Genomic DNA, 24,531 nt, shown 5'->3' on the forward strand with positions numbered 1-24,531 from the left:
TTGTACGCGTCCACGGTGTGTTCTCCAATAACGTCGGCGTCACCCCACCTTCCAGTGGGTGGTCTCGCGCGTGTACACCGTCGGAAAAACACGGAGCGTTCGGGCTAGGGGGAATTTTTATAACCTCGCGAAATGCGCGTTTTATCGCAACTACCTGATCGAAGGTGTCATTAAACCGCTCGTAATGACGGGATTATTGTTTCTTAGAAATTATCATGAGGCGTCGCGGTGTTCCGCGCGCTCGTCGGGATAAACAGCAGGTCGTTGTTGTATGCTAATAGCGGCGTTAAATCTGCTAATCGCCGGCGAGATTTGTTATGACAGTCATTCAGCCCGCTGAATGCAGATTCGCGGGAGAATGCTCGTCGGCCGTCCTTGAAATTTTTTCCAGCTCGTTGTAGGACCGAATTCCCCTATCCGATTATCGACGTGTCAAATTTTCGCCGGCTGTCGCGCGAAGGATACAGCGGAATATATTTTATCACCCGCATATATTTTAATTGTTTCCCTTTTTTTTTCGATTATATAAACAGTCGTTGCATCTGCCGACAAGTCACGCCGACCATCGATCTTTCCGACTCGCTCATCGACTGCATAATTCCGCCATCTTGTATATTTTTGTTCACATTCTTGGCTCCTTTTTGGCGAAGATCTTCATCATCGGCATATATTAATAGCGATCGTTCTCCACGTGTGAGCTATTCTCCAAATTGATGAATAAATTACTCGCGTCATTAATCACACCGTGACTATGAAATTTTAAACGACGCACCGCGTATCCGTGTAATGTCGCCTATATCTTGTATACTCCTCCCAATAAGTTGCCTTTATTCGTTTGTTAACTCGCGCGTTTGCGGCCAGGCCGCCACTAAATCAAAAGTTCGCTCGTTTATCTTAATAAAAAAAGATATTTTACGACGTTTCCCAACTAGCACGAATGATTCTGCGACATTCCTGCGTGCGAGATACTTTCTCCGAAATTATAAATTAAAATGCCGCACAAGGCAATTGCCGTATTGTAAATAGCTCGCGATTGGGATATCGTTAACGCGAGCGAGCATTCAATTCAGGTAGCCACGTTAAACCCGTTTTGATGCGAGAACGTGAAACGCGCGCGGTGCAATTCGCAGGAATTCGAGCTATTTTGTAATAAACTCCACTATTCCATTATTCGCGTTTTACATCCTGGAAATCGCAGCGATTATTTGAAAATATAACTAATTCAATTGACTTATACACTAAAGGGCATAGGAAATTTGGCACATTTGGCCATCATATAAGGTCATTTGAACCATTCTATATTAACCCATGGTTGTTTTTCGCCAATGAACTGGGATCACTTGGTTTTGAATCTTCCGTCTCTCCGTTTACCAAATTTCAACTCAATTCGATACGTTCTTCTGGATGGAGCGTTTTCAATTTACCCCTTAGTATAATTCCTTCAAAAAATTAATTAATTATAGAGAGAAGTTGTCGGTGTAAATAAATGATCATTACGATACAAGTGCACACCGATGTATTCTGTTATTACAAGAAAATTCAAGAAAATGAGAAAAAATCGGTTAAAAAATTGTATTAAGAAAGTTATTATTCGAACGATCTTATCCAGGTTAATTATACCCGTGAATATTCTGCTGTTATATTAATAGAGAGAACTTTTCGGCGTAATTACAGTTCGTCTTTTACGATCATTGGAATATTTCCTTGCGCACCTGGACGATTATTCCCGCGGCGTTTAAGATTTCGCGTTGTACGCGTGACGCATACGAAGTTAGACATAACGTACGAAATTATGGATTTGAGGAATTCTGATAATACTCGACTTCCGCATGAATATATAACATTCCAACTGGTCTAGCTGGAAATCTCCATATTACACGCGTGATTACATAAAGATCGTACCGAACGTATCGCGTTCTCCAAGAGGGTCTCGATACCGTCAGGCTCTTAAATCAATCCGTCCGTGTATGACGCAGTTTCCAAGTGTATTTAGATAACGCGTATGCTAATGGCGCACGCGGGAGGCCATATCTTTGGAGGCCAATGTTGTTCGGCCGCGTACCACCCATTTATAACCGAGTACTCTGAGATCGTTGAAAATGTTGCACGAACCTCGCTCTACTTCTACGAGATATAAACGTAAACGAGCCGGGAAAGGAGCACTTCGTATCCTGTTACTTTGTGACTCCAGAATTAGTACAGGTTTGCTTACGCGCGCGTGGACACGCGTCGTTCATCGAAATTACGCGACCGGCAAAATGCGCTCTCGCTCGGAACTCACTGTTATCGCACGAAATATCGCCCGAAAGATATTACGCAAGCTAAACCCTTTTTTCCATGCTAACGACGGCGCGATTACGAGTTACGGTAAAATAGTTCGGCAAGAATTCGCGCGAGAATTTCAAGTCGACGAGTCGTTGCAAAACAGAAATATAGGATATTTATGGCAAATTCGATTCTGCGTAATTGAATCTCCTTAATTCCAAATCCAATTCCAACTTCTGGTTCAAACTCTAACTCCAAGTCTAACTTCAACGCAGACTCTGACACTCTCGACTTTCGACTTCGACTGTTCGCTCTGTCTCTGAGGTAATAGCGATTCTAACTTACCTCTCGAGATGTAGAACTGTATCGTTTCGGGGAAAGAACTAGGTTTGTTCGTTTTACTTGTTGTACTTATATTTTGTTGTACTTATATTTTAGTAAGTTTCCAGAGAGTTTAGAAAGTGTAATGATCAATTTAGTTAATTGTAATTTACAACTCGAACGGTTAAATGCAAAAAAATATTAAATGGCGCATCCAGCAGGCACAAAGCTATTCAATTTACTTATAAATTTGTAACATTTAACACTTTTGTTAAATATTTGTTTACTTTCGTTTAATCCTTAATGAGAAAACAGGCTCTTAAATCGAGACGGAAATTTTTATATAGAAAACAGAAGTTATATAAATAAAGATTTCATCATGCGTTTTTGCTTATCTCGTTGTATATCTTACTCAACGGTCTTCATAAGGTGAACAGATTTTATAACGTCATATTGGCTAACATTAGTTACGTATTTAGTACAAAAGCGCAGCAAGTAAAACGAACAAATCTAATAGATAACACGTGACATGCGAGTTTGAGTGTCGCCTCTTTCAAGGCCCCAACGCCTCATCTTCCCGTCGGGCCATCGCGGAAACGCAATAAGAGAGCGGTCTTGCATGTCCCCGCGGAAGCGCGGAAAGTTTCTCTCGCTCGTTTTCACCGGCGCAGCCGGCAGGTAACATCGATGCCGAGTGTCCCGCACCTTTAAGGCCGCTATACGCATTCCTGCGATAAGGCGAGCAAGCGAGCCGGCGCGATCGATTAACGTCAACGCCATTAGCGAACCGTGCCGAGAGCGCGAGTGCCTCTACCCATTCGAATGGTAGGCGAAGAAATGCGATGAAGAAGCGAACGTCAGCGACACGGAAATTCAATCCCGTATCTCTCGCGCGTAATAAGAAGGAGTGTTATAAGTAATGGCAGAGTAGCAAAAGGAGAACCCACCTTCCAAATCTTGCGAGCAAAGTGCTTTTTTCCGAGATCTCTCTCTCTCTCTCTCTCTCTCTATCCGATGAGTTTCACTACGATTCAAAACAGATTTTTAAGAAAGAAATGAACGAGACACTACTATATGAGAGTTCCTACTCTCTAAAAGATAATCTCTTTCATCAATATATTATCACTGAAAAGCAGTCAATAGTCTCTGGTGGTCATAGCTATAAATGTAGCACCGCAAATCAGCGCGAAAAATTCGCTGCGAAAATCAGTTAGCAATGACTGGTTTCCATCAGGGAAATCTAATTGCAGAAACAGTGAAAAAGAATATTTATTTCTTTTTTATTATCCTAATCACATTCTTAAGGTCCTGCTGGAAAGCAACCAAATCAGCTGAGTGACAACACAAGCAAAGATTTGCCGCAAAGTCTACAAAGTGTGTTAAAAGAAAGACGAGTTTGTATGCTTCATATTATGATGAATGATTAATTTATTTTGATTCGCACATATTTTAACAGTATTCGAACATTTCGCGTATTATGACTATAAATTCCGAATTTTAAACCAAACACGGTGGCTACAGCGACAATGTCCAGATTCTTGTGACAGGGACTCCGCTACCGTACGAGAACGTTGCGTGACGTCGCGCGAGTGATTAAATTAAATTATAAGTTGAAGAGCACGTCGCGAGAAACCGGTGCAAGGGATATTCCGGTGCGGAGAGAAAGGACTCGTGTTCGAGTTTTGCGTACCGTCTCGTCGGTGCGCATTATTTCGTGCGAAAACTTGCAGAACTCGTTGAATTCAAGACTCCTCTTTTTGCATCGACTCCTCTTTTTACGCCGACCTACGCGCGTTCTATCGAGCCGTTCGCTTTGCTTAGCGATTTGCAACGAATGCTGCTCGATCGACGGCAGATTCTCGTAAATAACAGAAGAAGAAAGCACGATGTGCTCGAAGAAGCGAACGTTCTCCGAGGCAGCGCGAGTCGAGAGACGCGTCGAAGGCTGGCTGGCTGGCAGGCAGGCAAGCTGGCCAGGGTCAGGTCAGGAGGACGTAGGTACGATATCCAATGAAAGCGGGGTGGCAGGAAAATACGCTGAACGGTTTCTAAATGAAGCGGAGATCGGGGCCGATGTAAGAAAGTGCCGGGAAGTATCGGACACGCTGGTTGGCCCGCCGAAGGGATCGAATGGGTATTCTCCTGAATAAGGGCGAATCGCTCGCGACGGAGCTTCGTGTGTTATGGAAAGGCGAGCTATCGGATTCCCCGGACACCGTGGCAAAACGGCGTGTCATCGGGCGAAATACGGGAACCGTCACGCCTCGCGTAAACGTAATCAGGCTAACCGGCAATTAATGCTCGCGTTTCTTCGCCAGCGAGACTTCGACGAGAGATGCATCGTCGGGCTCGGTAATAGAACAGCGAGTAAGAGAGTAAAGAGAGTGAGAAAGATTAGATCTAAAGACGAATCGTTCGTTTCCGAGACCGCCGATGAGATCTCGCCTCGATCTGCAGACGCGGGCACGAGCGAGCGTCCGCGCTCGTTCGAGCGACGGTTCTGGAATCCACCGGCAGGAATGCGGTAATTTAGTCTTAATGGGCGGTAGCGTTTTTTTGCCGCGACGCGCAACGCCAATCTGACGGCGGTTTGGCGCAATGTTCTCCGCACGCGCGAAAAATTCGCGCGTAAACTCGTGAGAAGAATCTCTGATGTCCGCGAAACGCAGATTAGTTAGAAGCGGCATTGTAATTATATTTAAATTATATTATAATTATATATATATATGTGTGTGTGTATCAAATAACATAATCAAATTGCAATATATTGTCATGTATATGTATACAAATCTAATATATATGTGAGCAATATAATAAATAAAATATATTCAATAAATTATTAGAATTTCAAAATATTTGGCGTATTCTCTAACTAATTAGCGTTAGCGTATTCTCTAACTAATTAAAATTTAAAATGCTAATGGAAAAGAAATGTCGGGGTAACAATGGTAGTTCACAGCCCCGGTTCACAGAGAAAAACGTTTCTTTGGATTTAGTACATGTTTAGTATGTATTTATTTGACTTGGGTTTATTTATTATAAACAACATAATTTAATACCAAATATTATTTTGCTTGAATGAAAATGTTATTTCACTAAAGTAATCAATGCTTTTCGATAGAAAAAACAGTATTATTTAGAGGAAAACATATTTAGTTTTTGAAAAAAGAAAAATTTCTTTCATTTATATTGAATATTGTTCTACTGAAATGCAAAAAAGATCTTTAATATTTTTCTAAAATAATGTTATTTTTCTCAAATAATTTAAATAATTTAAATATTACTTATGACAACCATTCCAATTTTATGTATTATTATATATTAAAATATAAAAGAATATGTTATTTGATATAAAAATATTTATTATTTGTGAAACCAAACAATCCTTGGTTTGTTGAATGAAACATTCATTTGTTTGTTCCATTCCGATGGACAAATATGTTTCGGTTAAAAACATTTTGTTGAATCCAAAGTAATCTTTTTCTCTGTGTTTGTACCACTAAAACTGTGTTGTGTTTTCAGTGCGATCTGTATGCATACACCACATAATAAGATATTCTGTGAATGTTGAAATTTAATACTTACCATTTCACGTCGAAGTTCACCGACACCTCGCCAGATTCAGCCGCATCCAACGAGGTCCATCCATATCCAACTACCCATGTCCAGGCAAATCGAGCGATGAAACACGCCTCCGCATTTCAAACTACGTCGCGTCCCACGTTGATTGCATTTCACTTCACTTCACTATTCTTTATTGCATTCGCGACGCGATTAATATTCATGCTCGGACGGCGCTTAACGTATTAACGATGATATCGATTAGAAGTTCTGATTTATCTTGGGACGGGATTTACAGCTTCGAATAACGAATGTAGAAATCGCGATATGATAAATTTCGGCACTACGGAAACGTAATTGCGACTCGTGAATCACACGTGAAAAGTCGCTAACGGAAGACTGGTTGCGAAATCAACGCGTTCAAATCGTTTCGCGAGTAAAATCACTGCTAATGGAACTGTTATGTTAGTTCGCCTCGATACTTTAGTTAAGCTCACTTCCGTATTTCCGCGACATTGAAATTAATACAACACCGTTCATTTATATTTATCAAATACAGCTACTGTATAAATGTGTATAAAAAAAGGTAGAAATTAACAACGACGATCGCGAAATTTATCATCGCGACCGAAGCAATCGCGAGATTCCACACATGATGCTGTAATTCTTTTATTACATACTGTTCAAAACAATTGGGTGATCACATCAGATAAATAGCTCCGTCAAATGTATATGTGTTTATGTATGTATATGTACATATATATATGTGTATATGTGTATGTGCGTGCGTGTGCGTGCATACATCGTGTGCGTGCATGTTCGTGCACGCGCGTGTTGTGTGTGTATGTATGTGTGTGTAACTGCTTAGTTTGAACCAAATATAATAAAAGTAAACAGTGGCAGCATATTCGTGTGTAAACACGATTAAATAAACAAGTTAACTAATGAGTAAGATATGTTTCCTCATCACAATTTAAGAGACTTCTGTCGAATTTCGCGTGATTATAAAGAAGTCAATGTCGTATATCGTATTACGCAAGATTAAGCGAAAAGATTAAGCAGTTGCTTTCAGTACGTGATCAAAGTTATTAGATTAGGTTAGGTTAGCTTACTTAATAATGTACGCTTCGTCACGTATTAATATCTTTTTACGTTTACCGTAAGCCGAATACACCGGATCGTTGGGTTCCTTAGGAAGCCGCCCAACCGAGGAAAAAGACGAGATGATACTCCCGTAACCGTAACACGCCTTGGTAATTAGAGCTTTATGGAATATTTCGAAGGGCGTTCTGAATCGCCCGTACAACCGTTAATCGCGCTCCGGCGCGACGTAGAGTTAACTCGCGCATGCGCGGGAGCAGGAATTTCTCATAAAGGCGCACGCGACTTTCGGTTGTGAACGAGCCTGCGAGAATCGTCCGTTTCTAATTCAGCCGGCAACTTACTGTACACCCAGCTGACTCAATTCAGCCGGATCGCGCGATGTCGCCGTCGTTAACAATCGCGAAGAGACGCGACCACCACAATGAGGACTGTCTTCAAGGTCGGCGATCCGGTAAAAGGGACGGCAATAAACTTCCCCCCTCCTGTCCCGGGGATGTAGCGGTGGAAGGTAAGAGGAAAGAATATTCCCTCGGTCGTGAGCTTTATTTTTCCCTTGAAAAACCAGTCGTCGCGCATCGGCGAGAAGAGACAAGAGTGCATTCCGCCCGGCAAGGCTGCCGCCGCGGGGCGAGCAAGGACGATCGCTCCCGTCGATGGTGCATCACATCGACGACGACGACGAAGATTGGGAGAAACAGAAAACACGATTTCGGCTTGTGACGACGCGCAAGCAAATTCATCCCGCGTGCTCGGCACGCGTGCTCGACAGATGCCACTCGGCCAAGCGCGACTCTCTTTTTGTCCTCGCTCGCCCGTCCGATGCTGAAATGCATCAGTCGACGATAAACTCTCCCGGACCCTCCGCTAATCACTTACAACCGAAACTGTATGACGAGCACGTACAAGCGGCCTCGTTACCCGCGATTCGAGATCTTAATTTTGGCGACGGATTCTCTTCGGTTTACAGCGAATTTTGTTTCGAGGGAGAATCTTGAAAAAAAGGTTATGTTTCATCGCAATTTTTTATGTATTTGACTTGAATCCTTTGGCCCATATTCTGAACTCACTTTTGTCGAAAGTGCTTTAAATGTGGCTTCTCAAGCAATCGAGCGATTTTTAAGCGACTTTTGTTAATAAAAGTGAATTGAGAATATGAATCTTTATATGTCGCGAACAATTTCGCGAGGAGTAATGATGATAAAAACAAAGACAAATGTGTATAGTATGGGAAGAGATGGGGCGGTGCGAGAGTAGGTAGGAAGATTTAATAGGTATGTATATTTTTTATCTTGCAAAGGGGACAAAAACATGTTTTTACTTTCCCAAAGTCGCATGCGAAATTTTTATCGAACTATTACCCTCAAAGTGGGGAACGGTTCGTTTTGCAAACAAGAACCGTGTCTTTCACCGACGTTCCTTCGTGTAGCACTCTTTTTGCGCTCAGCCGGAGTGCACGGATGTAGAGAGAGGAAGTATAACATATTTTTTATGAAGAAAGCCTCGTGACTTTTATGGATAATTATTAAATCCGATATACGTAGCACGAAAACTGTTGCGGCCAGTGAAACAGTGTATACCGGTAACGGCGATCGGGTACTTATTTCGTGACTTCCACATTCGTTTTACGACGTATTCGACGGAGAGAATGTACGTCAGGTGCTTATGGAAGATTTATAGGATGAGGGCAGTCAGGTCGCAAAAATGATTTTTCTCAAGTCAGTTCAAAGGATACATACGAGAAGAGACGCGTTGTACATGCTCACTTCGCCGTGTTAAGTTTGAAAACGGGAATTTTGAAAGTCTTTCACCTCGAAACCCGCCGCAAGAAGTTATTACATTATATGTGTGCCATAGAATAACATCGACGCATCATGTTCTCATTTTCATTATATCTTAAATAGTTATATTATTTCTCCGAGAGGGAGAGAGAGAGAGAGAGAGAGAGGTTATACCAAATATATATAATATAAATGGGTAATTTTCTAAATTATAATTTTGATTATTTAATCAATTATTTTTATTATTCTAACTAAATTATCATCTATATATTTCTTTCTTATTTATTTAATTATCTTTGTTTTTTAAATTGTTAATCTATCTTTGCTTGTTCATGTCTTCAATTTTACTCACATATGTTCTGTATGTAATAACTTAATCATATTACAGTTCATTTTCATTATCATTATTATTGCTATTGTTGTTTCTTAATAATCTATTGCTATGTTGTTATATATTATTCATTTTCATATTACTTTTTATACAAAATTTTTTTACTGTAAAAATTCCTTTTGTATTACCTAATAAAGAATATTCCCGTTAATAAATGATGATTATGATTATGACATATAATACATGATATATGAAAAAAATACTTATAGAAATATATGATATATTATTTTGGAGAACATCGATTGCACACCGCGTGAAATATAACAATGGCACGTGGTGCTTACGAAGAAAGAAGAAAAAGAATTTAATTACTCCTGTATTCACGTGAAATAAATCGTACGGGAAGATTTCGCCGTAAGAACATTAAATTGAAGGATGGCTCACGCGAACTTAATCTTCGAGCGGGATAATAAAACAAAATCTGATTTACGCGTATCATTAATTATCCGGCCCGCACGCACACTGTTTAGTCGCCGATAACCGGCGATAGCGATAGAAAGTTATTTGGTCGCGAAGAACGACGAGAAGCGAAAAAAAAACAGGAGAAAAGAACAGCGCGCGCGGGTTTCCGCATACCTTTCGTTTTCATTAATATCTCACGCGAAAGAACACGCGCGTGACGAATTTTCGCGCGGGAGAATTTTCGCGCGTCCCGCCGCGATTTTACCCGCGACTCGTCGCCGACTTAACGCCGAGTCCTAAGCGCGAGTCGGTTATTTCGTTCCTTTCCGTGCGACGCGAAGGTTAAGCTGCGGCTGATATTCCCGGGTTTCACATCGGGGCCCGCGCCGATCGAAGTATTCGTGGCGACGAGATCCTAGCGCGCAAGTAGGCCCCCCTTCTTTCCAGGACCCGGTCGGGGGACCCCTATGTGCACCTGTGCAGGTTGAGAGGTGTTGTGTTTTCACCTGGCAGTTCAACCTACAATCGCGAACAAGAACGTTCTGCGGGCGAGATCGTCCGCTGCCTCGTCGACGCGAGGAGGAAAATCGGCCCACGAAATTTCGCGATCAAATTTTTCAATCGCCATTGTTCTTCCTGTATCGTCGGACTTTCCAGTAATTACGGACGCGCGCTCGCTCACTCGGGCAGAATACTTTCGCGTGCGTGAGAAACCGACTTCGCGTCGACGATATGCGGTGCCGTTAACATATTTGAATTTTTTTCCCCTGCAACGCGAAAAACGACACGATTTCGCGACAGAAATGGACGAAGAGGATCGATGAGAGGCTACGGCTGAGAGATTTTTCACTCGGAGGACGAAAACGAGAGACCGACGGGCGAAAAACTGAGACCATTCTTCCACGGCCGAAACTTCACACCGCTGACAAATGATTTTTATGTAACTCGGAGGAGTGGATTTCGAGTGGATTTCGGAAAATTAATATCGAAGTTTAAGGAGAGACTGATCGAAGACGGAAGAGGAAAGACGACGAGAAATTTTACTGCGCCGGTTTGTTAAAGTTTGCCGAACTCAGTTTCCACTGTGAAATCAAATTTCGAGACTCGTTCTCGAATAACAATCCAAAAAGATCCGGGAAGAAGAAAATAGCGTGACCAAGAGACTTTGTGACCAGAATCAGTATTAAATGGTGATCAGGAAGAAAATCAGCACAATGCCGGTTCATTAAAGTGATCCAACTTCATTGTTCTATCGCGAGGGATCTTAAACAAAGACTAAATTTCCATCGTGAACTGATGGTAACACGAGAATACGTTTCAAAATGATTCAACTCGTCCTCGTTCCCACCGTATGAAAACCCCATTCATATAATTCCGGATTCAACAAGGATTTAATTGAGAATTCGCATTTCTCTCCACGAGCCGAGAAAATCGCAAATGTGCGCGGTCGATTAATCAGTCAATTCGCTTAAAGTCGATTTTTCGCGAATGCGTGAACGTAAAATCGCAGAAGGGGCAACAATTAATGATAAATCTAGTTGTGAGTATCCTCGACTTCGCGCTTCCTGAAGCGAGATAAAGGCGAGGAGCAACGCTGCATCGGCTGCGAGCGTTAAAGGAGAACCACAAATATCTCATCCGCTCGCAGGAATCATTCCAAAAGGAAGGAGAGCTCGACGCCGCGCGTAACTTCCGCGATCCGCGGGCGAAGTCCAGCGAAGCGATCGGGTTTCATCTTCATCGCTACCTCCGTGGCAGGATGAGGCTTCATTAGGTCATCCTGAACGCCCAGGTGTACCTTTTGTTCCGGAACACGATGCAATTCGACCGTGACCGTCGGCAAATATTTGCGATTCTCGCGTGCTAAGCCAAGCAACTCACGAGAGCCGAGAAGCTCACTTATTCCCGAAACGAAAACGGCGTCTCTGCGCGGAACGGGCAAACTTTACCTCGACGAAGAAACCGGCGAGACTCAAAATGGACACCGTGCTGGAGAAAATGGGAAAGCTGAATCTGGTAATGTTTATTGTTCAAATATTGGACTATTATGCTGGGTATGTCGTTAACGGACTTAATAAGCGCCGCAATAAGAATAACAATCGCGATCCAAGAGAGAACGCATTTTACGAGCACAAAAACATACACACAAGAAAGGATAATTTTCTTCGATATTTTCATTAGGGAAATATACAACTGGCGTTGTGATCAGGGCGCCCGCGGATGACAGATGGTTTCTACACGATGGTTAACTTTCTAACGAAATGAAATTCGCCGCTACGAAACTTCGGTACGCGAAGCGTACCTTTTAATCGAAAATATGTTGCATAACGTCGCGTGAAAACGCGCGTTGTACGTGACAAAGAGCATATCACTCGATTGCTACATTAGCGTTCCTATCGAGACTTTCTCTGCTACGTGATCGTTTCGTGTACGACTGGCGTGTGATGAAACGGCCGAAACGCTCTTTTCGGTAGCGATTTCAAAGAAAGTGCATCGCGAGTCCGAATACGATTACGATTAAATATTTAGGTCAAAATTTCTATTATCTCCTCACCTCCTCAAATCGAAGACATTTAATAATCGTTCTATCGTCTTATCTCCTCCCTCGCACTTTCCTTCTTCGCGATTATTACAACCATCTCGATAAGCTCTCGTCGTAGGACCCGCTCGAATTGATATCGTTAAAACTGATCATAATCGTCGACGAAGTAACCGGATGACTTACTGACAGACATCCGTAACCGTATAAATCAGTATAGGAAACGAGGTATCATTAATTATGAGACAGTAAGTCATTAACAAGTTATCCAACTAGGAATTCTGTCGCGGATTTGGTGAAAGCGCGCGGCCGCGAGATTCCGCGCGGTCTGCGAGGAAGCAAAAAAAGTTCGGCGCGTAACCCGTCGTCAATTACTCGAACACCCGAATACACGCGGCGCGCGTATTGAGATTCCTACGAGATTCCGTCCGATTGCGCGGACTTTTTACCGCACGACTCTCGTTTGGGTCGCGACGTGTGGCGACGTATGGCGCTGTTACGTCTCATAAACTGACGGCAGACTGGTTTACCTGGTTCATCTGTTTTTACGCGTTCCGAGTCTTACGCGTCGAGTACCACTCGATGAACGAACGAACGAACGGAGAGTCCCTAGGAGGCAGAGTCTGCCCACTGACCGTCCAAATTTGTATTGGCTGAATCAATCTTTGTAATTGAATGACTGAATCAGTAAGAAATAGTGTAAAAATGAGGCAAATTTAAAGAGGAGAAATAATATAAATGATAATATGTATAATAATATAAATGACAGAATAATTATAATCGTAGATGTTTAATCATCATAAAAGTAACATCATTTTATTAACATATTTATAAACTGTTATAAATATAATTTATAAAGTGGACAGTTTTCTAAAATGGAATTAAATAAAAATTTAACTGTCGAATAGCCATCCTTTCGCTGCTGTAAATTACTTTCTTCGGTTGACTTTGACTCCGGTCATTTTGACTCCTGTCTATTTACATTTGTATTTTCATTATTACTGTAATCATGTAATTACTCAGCTGTCTTCTAAGATTAGGGTTCTAATTTTAATCCGTTCATTTTTGTTGTAAATATGATTTATAACCTACTGTAGATTGCTATAGATTAATTTGATACTGCAAGAAACGGTATAATAATTTTACTCACCACAAAGATCGATTCTTTATTCAAAACAATTGAAATGTACAATTCAGTTGAATAGTTCCGTTATGCGACAGACGTTATTTTATTACAAAATTGTTACAGTGGCCAGACTGTCTTCTAGGGACTCTAGAACGGATAACCGAACGGATAACCGAACGACTTGGAGTCGAAGGATAAACGAGGCTCTATCTATTTTATACGGTGTTCGTGTTCCGCGTGTCGTGGCTTATCCACGCCGGCGATCTGTCAGACATCTGTTCGCGCGGCTGAATCAGCGTGAACGCGAGCGCATTAACGCGAGTATCGCGGCGGTATCGCGGCGGTATCGCGGCGGTATCGCGCCTCGGTCATCTCGTATAGGTGTCGAATTAGCCGACACGAGTTTCGCGTCGGCGGCGGCGACGTCGTCGCCGCGATCGAAAAATCCGCACGCTTTCTGAGCCTGTCGCTCATTTCACGGACAGTACGTCGAGTAATTCGTGCTGTTTTAGGCGCTTTCGAAAGCGCAATGTCACGTGATAGAACAGAACGCGATCGCGCGCCCGATGATTATCCCGTTATGATCCGTTCCTCTTTTTTCACGGTTAACGAGCGCGCGCGTCAAGAGCGATCGGCAATTAGTTCGCTTTGCTCATTTTCTAAATGTATCGGGAGAACAACGTATTTTATAGTGTAACGAATATGAGAACGAAGAAGAAACGTCGCTTAAAAACGTTGCGTAAACCGTTGCGATAACAACGTAACAGTACGTTGACTGCGTGCGAATGTAAATTATTCTCACGAATTACCATACACATACAATGTTATATTCCTGACATTTTTTTTATCACTCGCATCAAGATTTTTTTGACTCAATCATTTCTGTAGCGTCCGTCGCTCTATGCTCTTCAATCGATAATTTTTATACGATGACTCTTTTATACTGATCGTCAATCATCGGGCACCATCTGCGAGAAGACTTAATAGAGTGAAATACAGGATGACGCGTACGGTAGCCGATGGGAAAGTTATTCTTATTGGAGATGGAACGTCCGATCCCAATTTTACGACGTCCAATAGATAGATAGATCGATCGATCGTTCGTTCGATGAAACGATGTCCGGTTGTTGTCAATAAAGGAAGGGCACACCAAAGTTTCACTCGAATATCTCCGGTGAGAGTACTCGTAAAGAAGAGAGACAGAAAGAATAAGACGAGAACTGAGCCGAAAAAGGAGAAAGAAAGAGGAAGAGAGAAGGAGAGAAAGGGGAAGACAGAAACGATACGAAGGAGCGAGAGAAGATGTGGGATAACTCGGCTATTTTTCATTGTCCATTGTTACAAACGTTTCACCATGCTCGAACATATCGACATGCGGGCATCGATGAATACGTAATCATATGTGTGCCCGTTACGCGCAGTCCTTTACAACTGTTCTCGATGTATATCGGGCGTACGCTTGCCTTCTTACTCGTACACTTGGTTTTAAGTTTTCGAATACTGTAAAATATCACGCACAAACGCAGGGGAAATAATCTTCGTCGTAGCATCCAATTTTTTCCGACGGTCGTATACCACGAGTGACGTAGAAAGTAGTTGAAGATTCTCTAAACTCAAAGGAGAGAAAAGTCACTATTAGCGCCTCAATCTCTCGAAACCGTGATTCTATCTAAAGGCAAGCCTTCTTCGAAAACACTTAGTCTCGCGTTTTCGACTTGGGTTTACGCAATGAATCATCTCTTTCTCCTTTTATAAAGTTGTGACATTTCAAAAATGATTGTACACTTTGAACGTACGCAAAAAAAAAAATTTGTGTTAAATTTAAAACATTTTACACGTCCCAAACGGTCTACACAAATTGTTGTGTTAATTTAACATGAGATAAATGTGTTAAGAAGTAACACATATATTATGTCAAAAATGTATACAAAATTAATATTCAAAATATATGTTAACTGACACACATATATATATATATATATAGAAACAGAGAGGAGAGAGAGAGAAAGAGAGAAATAACACAAAAACACAATATGTTAAATTAATATAAGTATGTCAAAAATTTCATACAAAAATTTTAACATGGGCCGGTTTTAACACAAGTACAAAATATTTTTTATTGTATAATTTACTCGGTTCGGTATCCATCATGCGATCGGCAGCGTGATTGTATCATAATGAACAGCGCATCCATTGAATAAGCGCTTAAGGAGAGTAACGTTGCTTCATGCCTACGCAAATAACATGCAAATTCACATGCAGGATGCATTCTGTACCTTTTTATCGTCCACGGTAGAGAAGAAGATGCCTGTGGTAGTGATGGTTTCATCATTCTAGCCGAGAGTATCGTGGCATAACGCGCCGCGCCATAATTATTCAAATGAATCGGCCTAATTGCAAACAGGCATTTGTTTCGCGCAGAATTCCGAAGAGATGCGCATATATATACACACGTACACATACACACACGCCCGTATGTACATTACGCTCAACGTAGACCCGTTCTTCGTAACGTAGCGAAGTGCATTGGCGCAACGGTTACTATTTTTCTTCTCTGAGACTTCCGCAGCGCGAATAATGTCGGGGTTGCCGCGTACAGCGTGTTTCAAAAGCGTGAAGCAACGAAAACGCAATGACGTTCCTCGGTTATGCAAAAAGTTGAATAGCTCCGAGTACGTTCGAGCAAAAAGCTTTAATTTGAATATAATCGAAAATTCAGCTTAAATGGAAATTGACAGGTGTGCGATAAGGTAAAAGGAAGTTGAACAAAGGTGGACCTGTTACTGCGAGAGAACGTTCTTAGAGCAGAGAGTGTGCAGGAGCTTAAGTGGATTCGAACTACAATATAATGTGTGCGGTATAATTTCGCGCGCGTTTGTGTGGACTTGATGAAAGTTAGAGGGAACCGCTGCATTTGCATACGGACGCATACGGTGCTGCCGATGCCACATAAGATCATGTTAGCGGTTTTACACGAGTGAATAGCCGTTCGAGGATGAACCCCGGCGGATTTTTTCCCTCTCCCTCCGTGTAATATGCAATTAGACTCCTGAATGCATGCGAGAATAACTTTCTTCGGTGTAATTGCTTCTCATCGTAAATTTAGAACTCGACTTGGCTGAAGACTCGGCTCCGTAGCTTTTGATATTTGAGAAATTTAACGAATATCACTGACCGTGAAACACTAAAGTTTTTACCCGGTCAATTATCCGTGCGCGACCTCTCACCTCTTAAAATATCCGCATTCCGCGGTCTTCGAGTCTCTTCCGGTCTGTCCGCTATAGTAAGATCACGATGTGGAGGCAGACAAATCAGGAGAGAATACATACGTGCACGTTTTTGGGTGGACATGCGTTGTTCCGACAAAAATGTATCGAAAGTTAAAAAGTAGGGTTTTCTAGAAAGTTATAACATTGACTACATATACAATATAATATTTTCTTCATATAAGTAAAACTTTATTTGTACGTGTCAAAACAATTGCGACGAGTATTAACCTTTGCTTGTTTGTGTCTAAACAATCGCAACGAGTATTAAATACATAATATTGAGAATACCAGAATTTATTTTTAGGTAACATTTACTAGACGGAAAAATTTACATTTGAAACCACTAGCTTTCTTCAATGGAAGAGAAATATTATATAATTCTGGTGAATATTCTCTTAAATTTAGAATTATCTTACATTCAGTAATTCATTTACAAATTAAGATATTACTTCGTTCAAGTGAGTATTTACCACACACAAGTTATTAAGATACCTTTAAATTGACAAGAAAATATTGATTTATAAGAAGTCGAAAAGCAGATAATTACGTTTACATGATCCCAGTACGGTTTTCTGTATATCCATTTTCGCAATTCGAGTATCAGTCTCCCTCGGTAAACTCGCGATAATATCCAACAGCGAAAAATAGTATCCGGTCGCGCCGATGCTCGACAGAGTATCGCGCACCCGTTCTCTTTTAATGAGCTCGTAAATCAACGTAACACTATCGCGCCGTGGAAGGTGCGGCGGCGGCAGCATTTTCCGAGTGGAGGTCTCGGGTTTTTCATTGTCGGGTTTCGCGGTCCGCCCTGCAATAAGAGGAAAACGATTTCGGGCGCGACGCTAAGGCGCTCTCCCGCACGAAACGGCGATACGCTCGAGAGAGTCCCCGGCTGCATTCAGCGAAGCGTTTCCAGCCGCGCGAAGATCAATCCGAGATGGATCATCGCGCTGGAGGCTGTTGTAGTTATCCGCGGGCGGGTATCGCTACCGAACGGCGATAACAGCTGGTATCGTCGCGCTCGATTGGCGCTCGCTTCTCGCGAGACGCGATGTATCACGCGGATCCACTCTATCAGTAGATCCTATAAATAACGAGGAGTCTCTCGCCGGTGACTCTCGTTTATCGCGGTCGGATATTTGCCGTTCCGCGGCTGATGTACAAATTGCCCGGTTTATTGGCCTGTGAGAGGTGATAAGCTTCTCGTCGAGAGACTCGAGGACCGGAAAATACAAAAGAAATATGTTATTTAAAGATATTTATTGTTTCAGAAATGATTTTAGAAGTGATTTTACTTGTCGAGTGAAACATTTGCTTGCAAAAGACGAATTTACTTCAATTCAAGAAGTTTCATCAAATCCAAAGAAATCCTTTCCTCCGTGTAGCGTTCTACCTCCAGACTCTCCAAACGCTTTAATCGCGAGTTAACGAGCATCGCACGCGTTACACAGAGATGATGCGCGATTACATGCCTCGTAGGAAGACGTAACGGTATAATATCTCAAAATAATGATCGCGGTGCGTGAATCTTCTCGCCAGAGGACGATCGAGCGTAGCCGCTCGATCTACTGATTTAATTATTCGATTACCGCGTTGCGATCCCGCAATAACCGCGGCACACTAATGGTTGCGTGTTAAAATTAATTATTATCGTTATGGTGGTAACGCTGGCGGGAAAAGTCCCGACGGATGCTTTTACGTTGAAAGTACGCTGCCGAGCCGACAACGCGGCGCGTGTGAGAAGTTAGTTGACCTTTCAAATTTATACGTTCCGCGGGGCTATAAATATCTCATATTAATAAGTATCTTTCTACAGTGCAAAACTAAATTAACAACAGACGAGGGAGCCTTCGGACGCGTCGACGAAATAATTTCATCTTATTTATCGCTTCTTAGCAACGAGAATCAATTCCCCGATTACATACTCGACTTTTTCACGCACTCACATTAAATGCAAGAACACAATTAACGCTGTCCAATGTGTTTACACTCACGGCTTACGGTCCACAGAAAGAAAGATTTGGTTCGTCCATTGCTACGTTGATTCGACCAGTCTTATTCCTCCATGCGGTTCGATCTGCGACTTTCGACGCGATCGAAAGGCGCTCTGCGCCGGACTCGCTTCGCGAGGACGCCTCGCGCATTCACGATCGGCCCGACCGGATTTCTCGCGCGACGGGCGAAGGGATCGGCGCGCGAAATTTCGCGAGCGAATTAATAAGCCGAGGAACCAAGTTCGCGTAAGCGACTTTCGAATCGCCGCTTTTGCGAGGTAGCCGCGAATTAATCGTTAAAGCGCACACGCGATCGCGATCATTCGGCCTGGACGATACACGCGCCATTAAAGCGATCTCTGGGCGCGATCAGATCGACAGCACGCGCCGCGTGGGACGCGTTAGTTACAGCGTGTAATTATATCACGGCGCTGTAATGGGTTTATTACTCCCGGATGCATTGTTTAATTGCCTTCCGCGGGCATACGTATGTAACGTAACATCCGTGAGAGCGCGCATTATTCCTGTAACGAACGTTCTTCAAGGTGTGTCATCGCCGCGGGTGCAGATAGTACAGGTCGCAATGAGGCATCCCGGTTGCGTCTAAGCGTTCGCGCTGATCTGGAGTTTAGCTAATTGAGCGATCGCACGATTTTCTTCGGGACGATCGTAAATCGACTCGTGCGTTCTCGCGGAATGCAGACTGAAAGAAGATTCCTTTTCGCGTAACTGCATTGAAAAATGTGTTTGGTTGGATCTACCTAACAATGGACAGCAAAATGCGTGCTTTTGGTTTAAGGAAAACGAAATCCCGAGTTCTCATCAACCGAGTTTGGTTCTTGTAACCAGAAGTTTTATTATTACTTTTATTATTATTATCTTTATTGAGTGAACATGTAACAGTAAAACGAAATATAATACATTGGATCAGCAGAAAGATATACTCAAACGGCGGGACGATGGTTCATTATTGATCTTATGTCCAACCTGACATAGATGAACAAAACAAGATTATTGTAAAGCGGTAATGTGTTCAATAACAGCAGAACAAAAAGATAAAAGTATATTCGCAAAGCGTGCTGACGAGGGTAGCGAGTTAAAACGTTTCGCAGTAACGTATAAAAATTCTCAAACTTTAAAGTACGATGAGATAGAAATGAAAAGCTAGATTGAAGTTGTGCAGTGAGGGATTTGAATGAAAGTCTGAATTAAAATGAAGTAATTCTCGAAGGTACGATGGAGATCGAAACTGAAGAATACTATAGACTAAGGCAGCATAAGTGAAGAATGAAACGTTGATGGATATTTAGTCACCTAGAACGATTAAATAGTAGCGAAATATGATTGTAATTTCGGAAACCGCAAGAATATCTGAGACACGAGTTTTGCACTCGTTGAATACGATTTAACAAGATTTTTTAATAAACCTCCCGCAGGAATCCTTTCTCTTCCTACAACCGAATTTTCCGTCTCTAGTCCCCGCCTAAGCAACGAAAAATCCAGCTGTACCGACGGAATTGTTCTCTCCGTCAGGAAGCAGAGAATATATCGTGGGCGAGGCTTCCTGATATTATTCAACGAGAGTTGACGTAATATCCAAGAAATCCGCCGTGTTTCTTGCAAAGCGATGTCACCGGTGCACACATATCGTACGTCTCGTGTTCAACATTGTGCTAGCATTTTTATTTCGTTCGCGACGAATGGCGACAATCGCGAGAGCCGCGGCGCGCGACCCCTCGGCGGCGTCCCTATATTTTTCCACGAGTAGGAAGTAATTTCAGCGGGTTTAGATGGATTAGACCATGAAGTGGTGGAAAGTGTGTTTACGGGCCCGTGAATCGTCGCGGCGCGCCCGCTCTTCCGGCGAACGGACGCGATGGCGACGGAATTCACCACGCGGACGTAACGATTCTTCACGAGCGCGTGTGCATCGGACCTTCCGAGTCGCTCCTCGGCGTTTTGCACAGCGTAATTCCTCCGATTCCGCACAAATTGCGCTCGCCCTGGAAGAAGAATGGTTCGTGGGTTCCCGGCAAAATTCGATTGCGAAATTGGGTTGCTCGTGTCACGACGAAGAGAAGGGAAAAGGAAGAAGAAAAGGAGCTCGTACCGAAATAAGCGATTCAACGCGGTCATGTTTGCTGTCTGCGTCACGGCGCGCCAGCGAGGACACGCTGACACGCTCGTTCTCACCTGGAATTATGCGTCTCGAAAAGCGTGTCGTAGAACGGCGAGGTGGCGCGTCGCGTTTACACGATCACGTACAGCGGCCCGATGCGTTCGACATTCTTGTTACACGTGCGGCGATATAACGGCTCGCGAAAGGTTGCAATTACACGCCGACAGACACGGCTTCTTCGACGGAGAGAGAAGAAAAAGCGATACGCGCGCGCATCGTGGAATAGCCGATCGGCGGTTATCCCGCGAAGCGCCGATGTCGCGAATCGGTCGCGACAACTGGCGGATGTCGAAGGTGGAGAAAAAAAAAGTTAAGAGAACGAGACAAACAAGACGTTGCATTCCGACGCCGATAGTTCCCGCGTTCCGATCGGGTATTCCATTACGCGCAATTTTCCAACCTCGAGGCGGTTACGCAACCGAGCCGACGTCCACTGAGAAACTCATTTAGTTGACTCAATCTAAATTCCTGTCTGCATATGGACGAACAGTGATTTCGGTTATAAGAATCAAATTTTGATTCACTGAACGAAAAGTTTGGCTCCCGTAACCATTTGTTTATTTATCCGTATCCAAACAAGAATTTAGTTTAAATCAAATTAAATGCGTTTTTCAGTATGCGTTGACGTCATCCGAGAGGCTACTTTGAATTCTGCATTTCATAGTCCACTTCTTATTCATATTTATCGCCTTTAAACAGATGCGCATGCGAAAATGCACGTAGCGATAAAAACCAAAGAAGAATTGAGAAACAGAGTGCTTACTTTTTTTATATAATCTTGATAATAACAATAATAACCTTATCGCGGATGGTATATAAATGATTACTGTTCCGTAAGAAATATTAAGTGGAAGGAAAGAAAGAAGCGTAAAGAGAAAAATATATTACATGTCTATGATGAAGTCTAACGATCGTCTTAAATTTTAATCAAATGTGACATTCCCTCTCATTTCTCTCCTAAGCGGGAAAAGCGATTTTTCTCGTAAATATACACGATACATCGTGTTGTGGGAAACCGAGAAAATATTCAGAGCCATCACTCGGAAAGATATATACGTCCCGTATTCCTTTAAGCCCCAACCATCACAATCGTAATGGTCAGACATTTTATCTCCATATGACTCACAGGGAGAAGACAATTTTATTGCTGTAACTGAATTTTCCGTTGCCTGGAGACCAGACGAAGAACTCAGTCGTAAGAACGGAAAGATTCCTATAGAAAGTTTCTATTTAGTCAATTGACTCTCAGTTGTCTCGACCGAATTTTAATACTGAATTTTCAGACGAATATTCTCAGTCATACTAACAAAAATATCACTTCTTGTCATCGAGTTTTTACTTCTTGTCGCCGAGTTTTCATCTAACTTTATTCAGTTGTAAGAATTGAATTTCTTTTTGAACACCATATGCCCAACCACTACAACCATGATGATGGGTTTCTGAGATATAAGAAAGATATTTCTTTTACGATTTTTCCCTAAGATTTAAAGATAATTTTGAAAGTAAAATGGCATTTGCAAGAGAATTTCCAAGTAAAATTCTTAGGTTTTAAACGGGTATCATGGTAGTGCGACCGAAAAAGAACTTACCTATTATGACTTACCTATTCACGAGCGACTGGCACTGATCAGCTGATTGCGTCGAGGACGCCGCGACGATAAGTATGCATAGTTGCGCGATAACTGGCGCACGATAATTGGCGTTGTTGTGTTTTTTCCGGCGCGATAAGGATTTCAGCGTCCGAGATAAGGCGGTCTCGTGGCCGACAACGCAACCGGGTCGCGCTGACGGCTCTCGAGTTCTTACCTGGCTGCGTGCGTGCGAACGAAGCGGCTTCCTCTCCGGGCGACGTGCAAAAGTGAAAATCGCGGTTAATCGTAAGAACGATTACGATCGGGATCGCGTCGGCGCCCCGGGCGCCTCTTTCACCCGAGTGTGCCGTAAAAAAAGGAGAGAAGACAGGAGATAGAAGGGGGAGAGAAGAGAAGAGAGAAGAAGAAAGAAAAGTAATCCGAAGCGCGATACCGACATGTCCTCTGATGGCCAGGATCAGGATATCGTATCTTGCCCTGCGGATCCCGAAACCGGGAGGTGGCGTTTCTTTCACGTAGGTGATCAAAGGTGATCGAAGGAATTTTGTGCAGTGGCGAAACGCTTTCGCGCTTCTTTCGCCGATCCTCTTATCGTCGTGGGGCGTTGCATTCGTCGTGTCACATTCGACGTGGTACTGCGAGCCTCGCGGATTTTCTTCGCTGCACTTCGTAACGCGACGTAACGTAGAGCTTCCTTATCGATGATAAACGTATAAATGCAGAGTCCACTAGACTAATTAGAACCATCGAGTGAACAAGAAACGTAATGAGTCCTTGACACCGAAGACGATTATTACTAAAGAATAAGATAACATTATGGCTCCCATTTACATTACAACTATTATATATATCATTGTTTTGCTTTGTTTAAAATATATAAACAGAATAAAATGTTACATAACGAACAAAACACTCAAGTGTACATATATTCATGTGATAACACATTCAAATTTAAGAGGAATGATTGACTGATAAATAATTCAATGCTAAAGTGTAACTTGAAAACAAAATGCTTGAGAATGAAAATGCGTTCTGACAATGCTACTGTGTACTGGCATATGAGCGTCAACCGTCATTGTGTAATGGTAGGCTACTAAAGAAATAATTCGATTAGTGGTTACGAGAATTCGTCATTTCAATTGCGAAGATATCAATATGGGCGATAATACCATCTTCTCCTCTATTATCATTGCAAAATCGTTAAGAGCGCCGAGAACTCGTTTCGTGGTCATCGAGAGGTCGTTGGAGAGTGACGGGATTACGACAGACAATGGCATAATCGGGCAATTAAATCGCGTCGTCCTTAAACTCGACCTCAGTCGAACGACATGGAATGAAAACACGCCGGTAATAACGCGACAATCCTGTTTGGCCGCAATTAAATCGCGTTATCGCTATGATCATATTTATGATTTATGATGTAGTTTCATTACCGCTTGATATCTCGTGAACTATATTTGCACACGATCACACGGGATACTAAAGTATTCTTCCCGAATTGCGTCCAGTTTTCCGCACGGAGAGCGCCGGATAAAATTTGTTCCCTTAGTTTACGTAGTTCGTCGTAAAATTGGACTTGCGATGAGTAAGCATCCTAAGCTCGTATTATAACTGTGTAGCGACGTTGAACAGAACGTTCCGCTTGCTTGTAACGGAAGACGGAGGAGACGAGTGCTACGAGAATGACGCGCTATGTTACCATTGTGCCCGCGTAACCACTTACTCCCCTTTCCTAATGAGGCTCTAATATTTTATATTACGAAGACACGCAGGATCTCTGCGAAAAAAGACTATGAGATTTGTATCGTGATAAATCGCTTCCGTCATACATATTGTGACATACTCGCATTCGCAACACCCAGCATTCAATGTCTTTTTCGACGCTGCTTTATCGGACTTTAATGAAACATTGTTGGTTATCAATGCGATTAATATTTTATGCAGCAGCAATAATTCATCTCGCTTTCTCACACGGAGAGAAATCATTTGCTAGGACGACAAATCTTATGC

The 24,531-nt window shown here is 42.6% G+C and overlaps 1 protein-coding gene across 4 annotated transcripts in view; it reads left to right on the forward strand.

Moving 5' to 3' along the window:
• The window catches only part of LOC106745755 (disheveled-associated activator of morphogenesis 1), a 70,001-nt gene that overhangs the window by 25,162 nt on the left and 20,308 nt on the right, over nt 1-24,531 (forward strand). The window contains exon 1 of one of the 4 annotated variants that reach the window (XM_014621639.1): nt 11,803-11,838. The exons of 2 other annotated variants lie outside the window; for them this stretch is intronic. In XM_014621639.1, the coding sequence (XP_014477125.1) occupies nt 11,821-11,838 (18 nt within the window). In that variant the 5' untranslated portion in view covers nt 11,803-11,820. Of the gene's footprint in view, nt 1-11,802; nt 11,839-22,753; nt 23,037-24,531 lie in introns of those variants that run through there. One more of the 4 variants, XM_014621638.1, reaches the window with a different exon arrangement.

The sequence above is a fragment of the Dinoponera quadriceps genome, unplaced genomic scaffold, assembly GCF_001313825.1.
Source record: "Dinoponera quadriceps isolate SergipeBrazil2010 unplaced genomic scaffold, ASM131382v1 scaffold1658, whole genome shotgun sequence".
In the NCBI taxonomy this organism is placed as follows: Eukaryota; Metazoa; Arthropoda; class Insecta; order Hymenoptera; family Formicidae; genus Dinoponera; species Dinoponera quadriceps.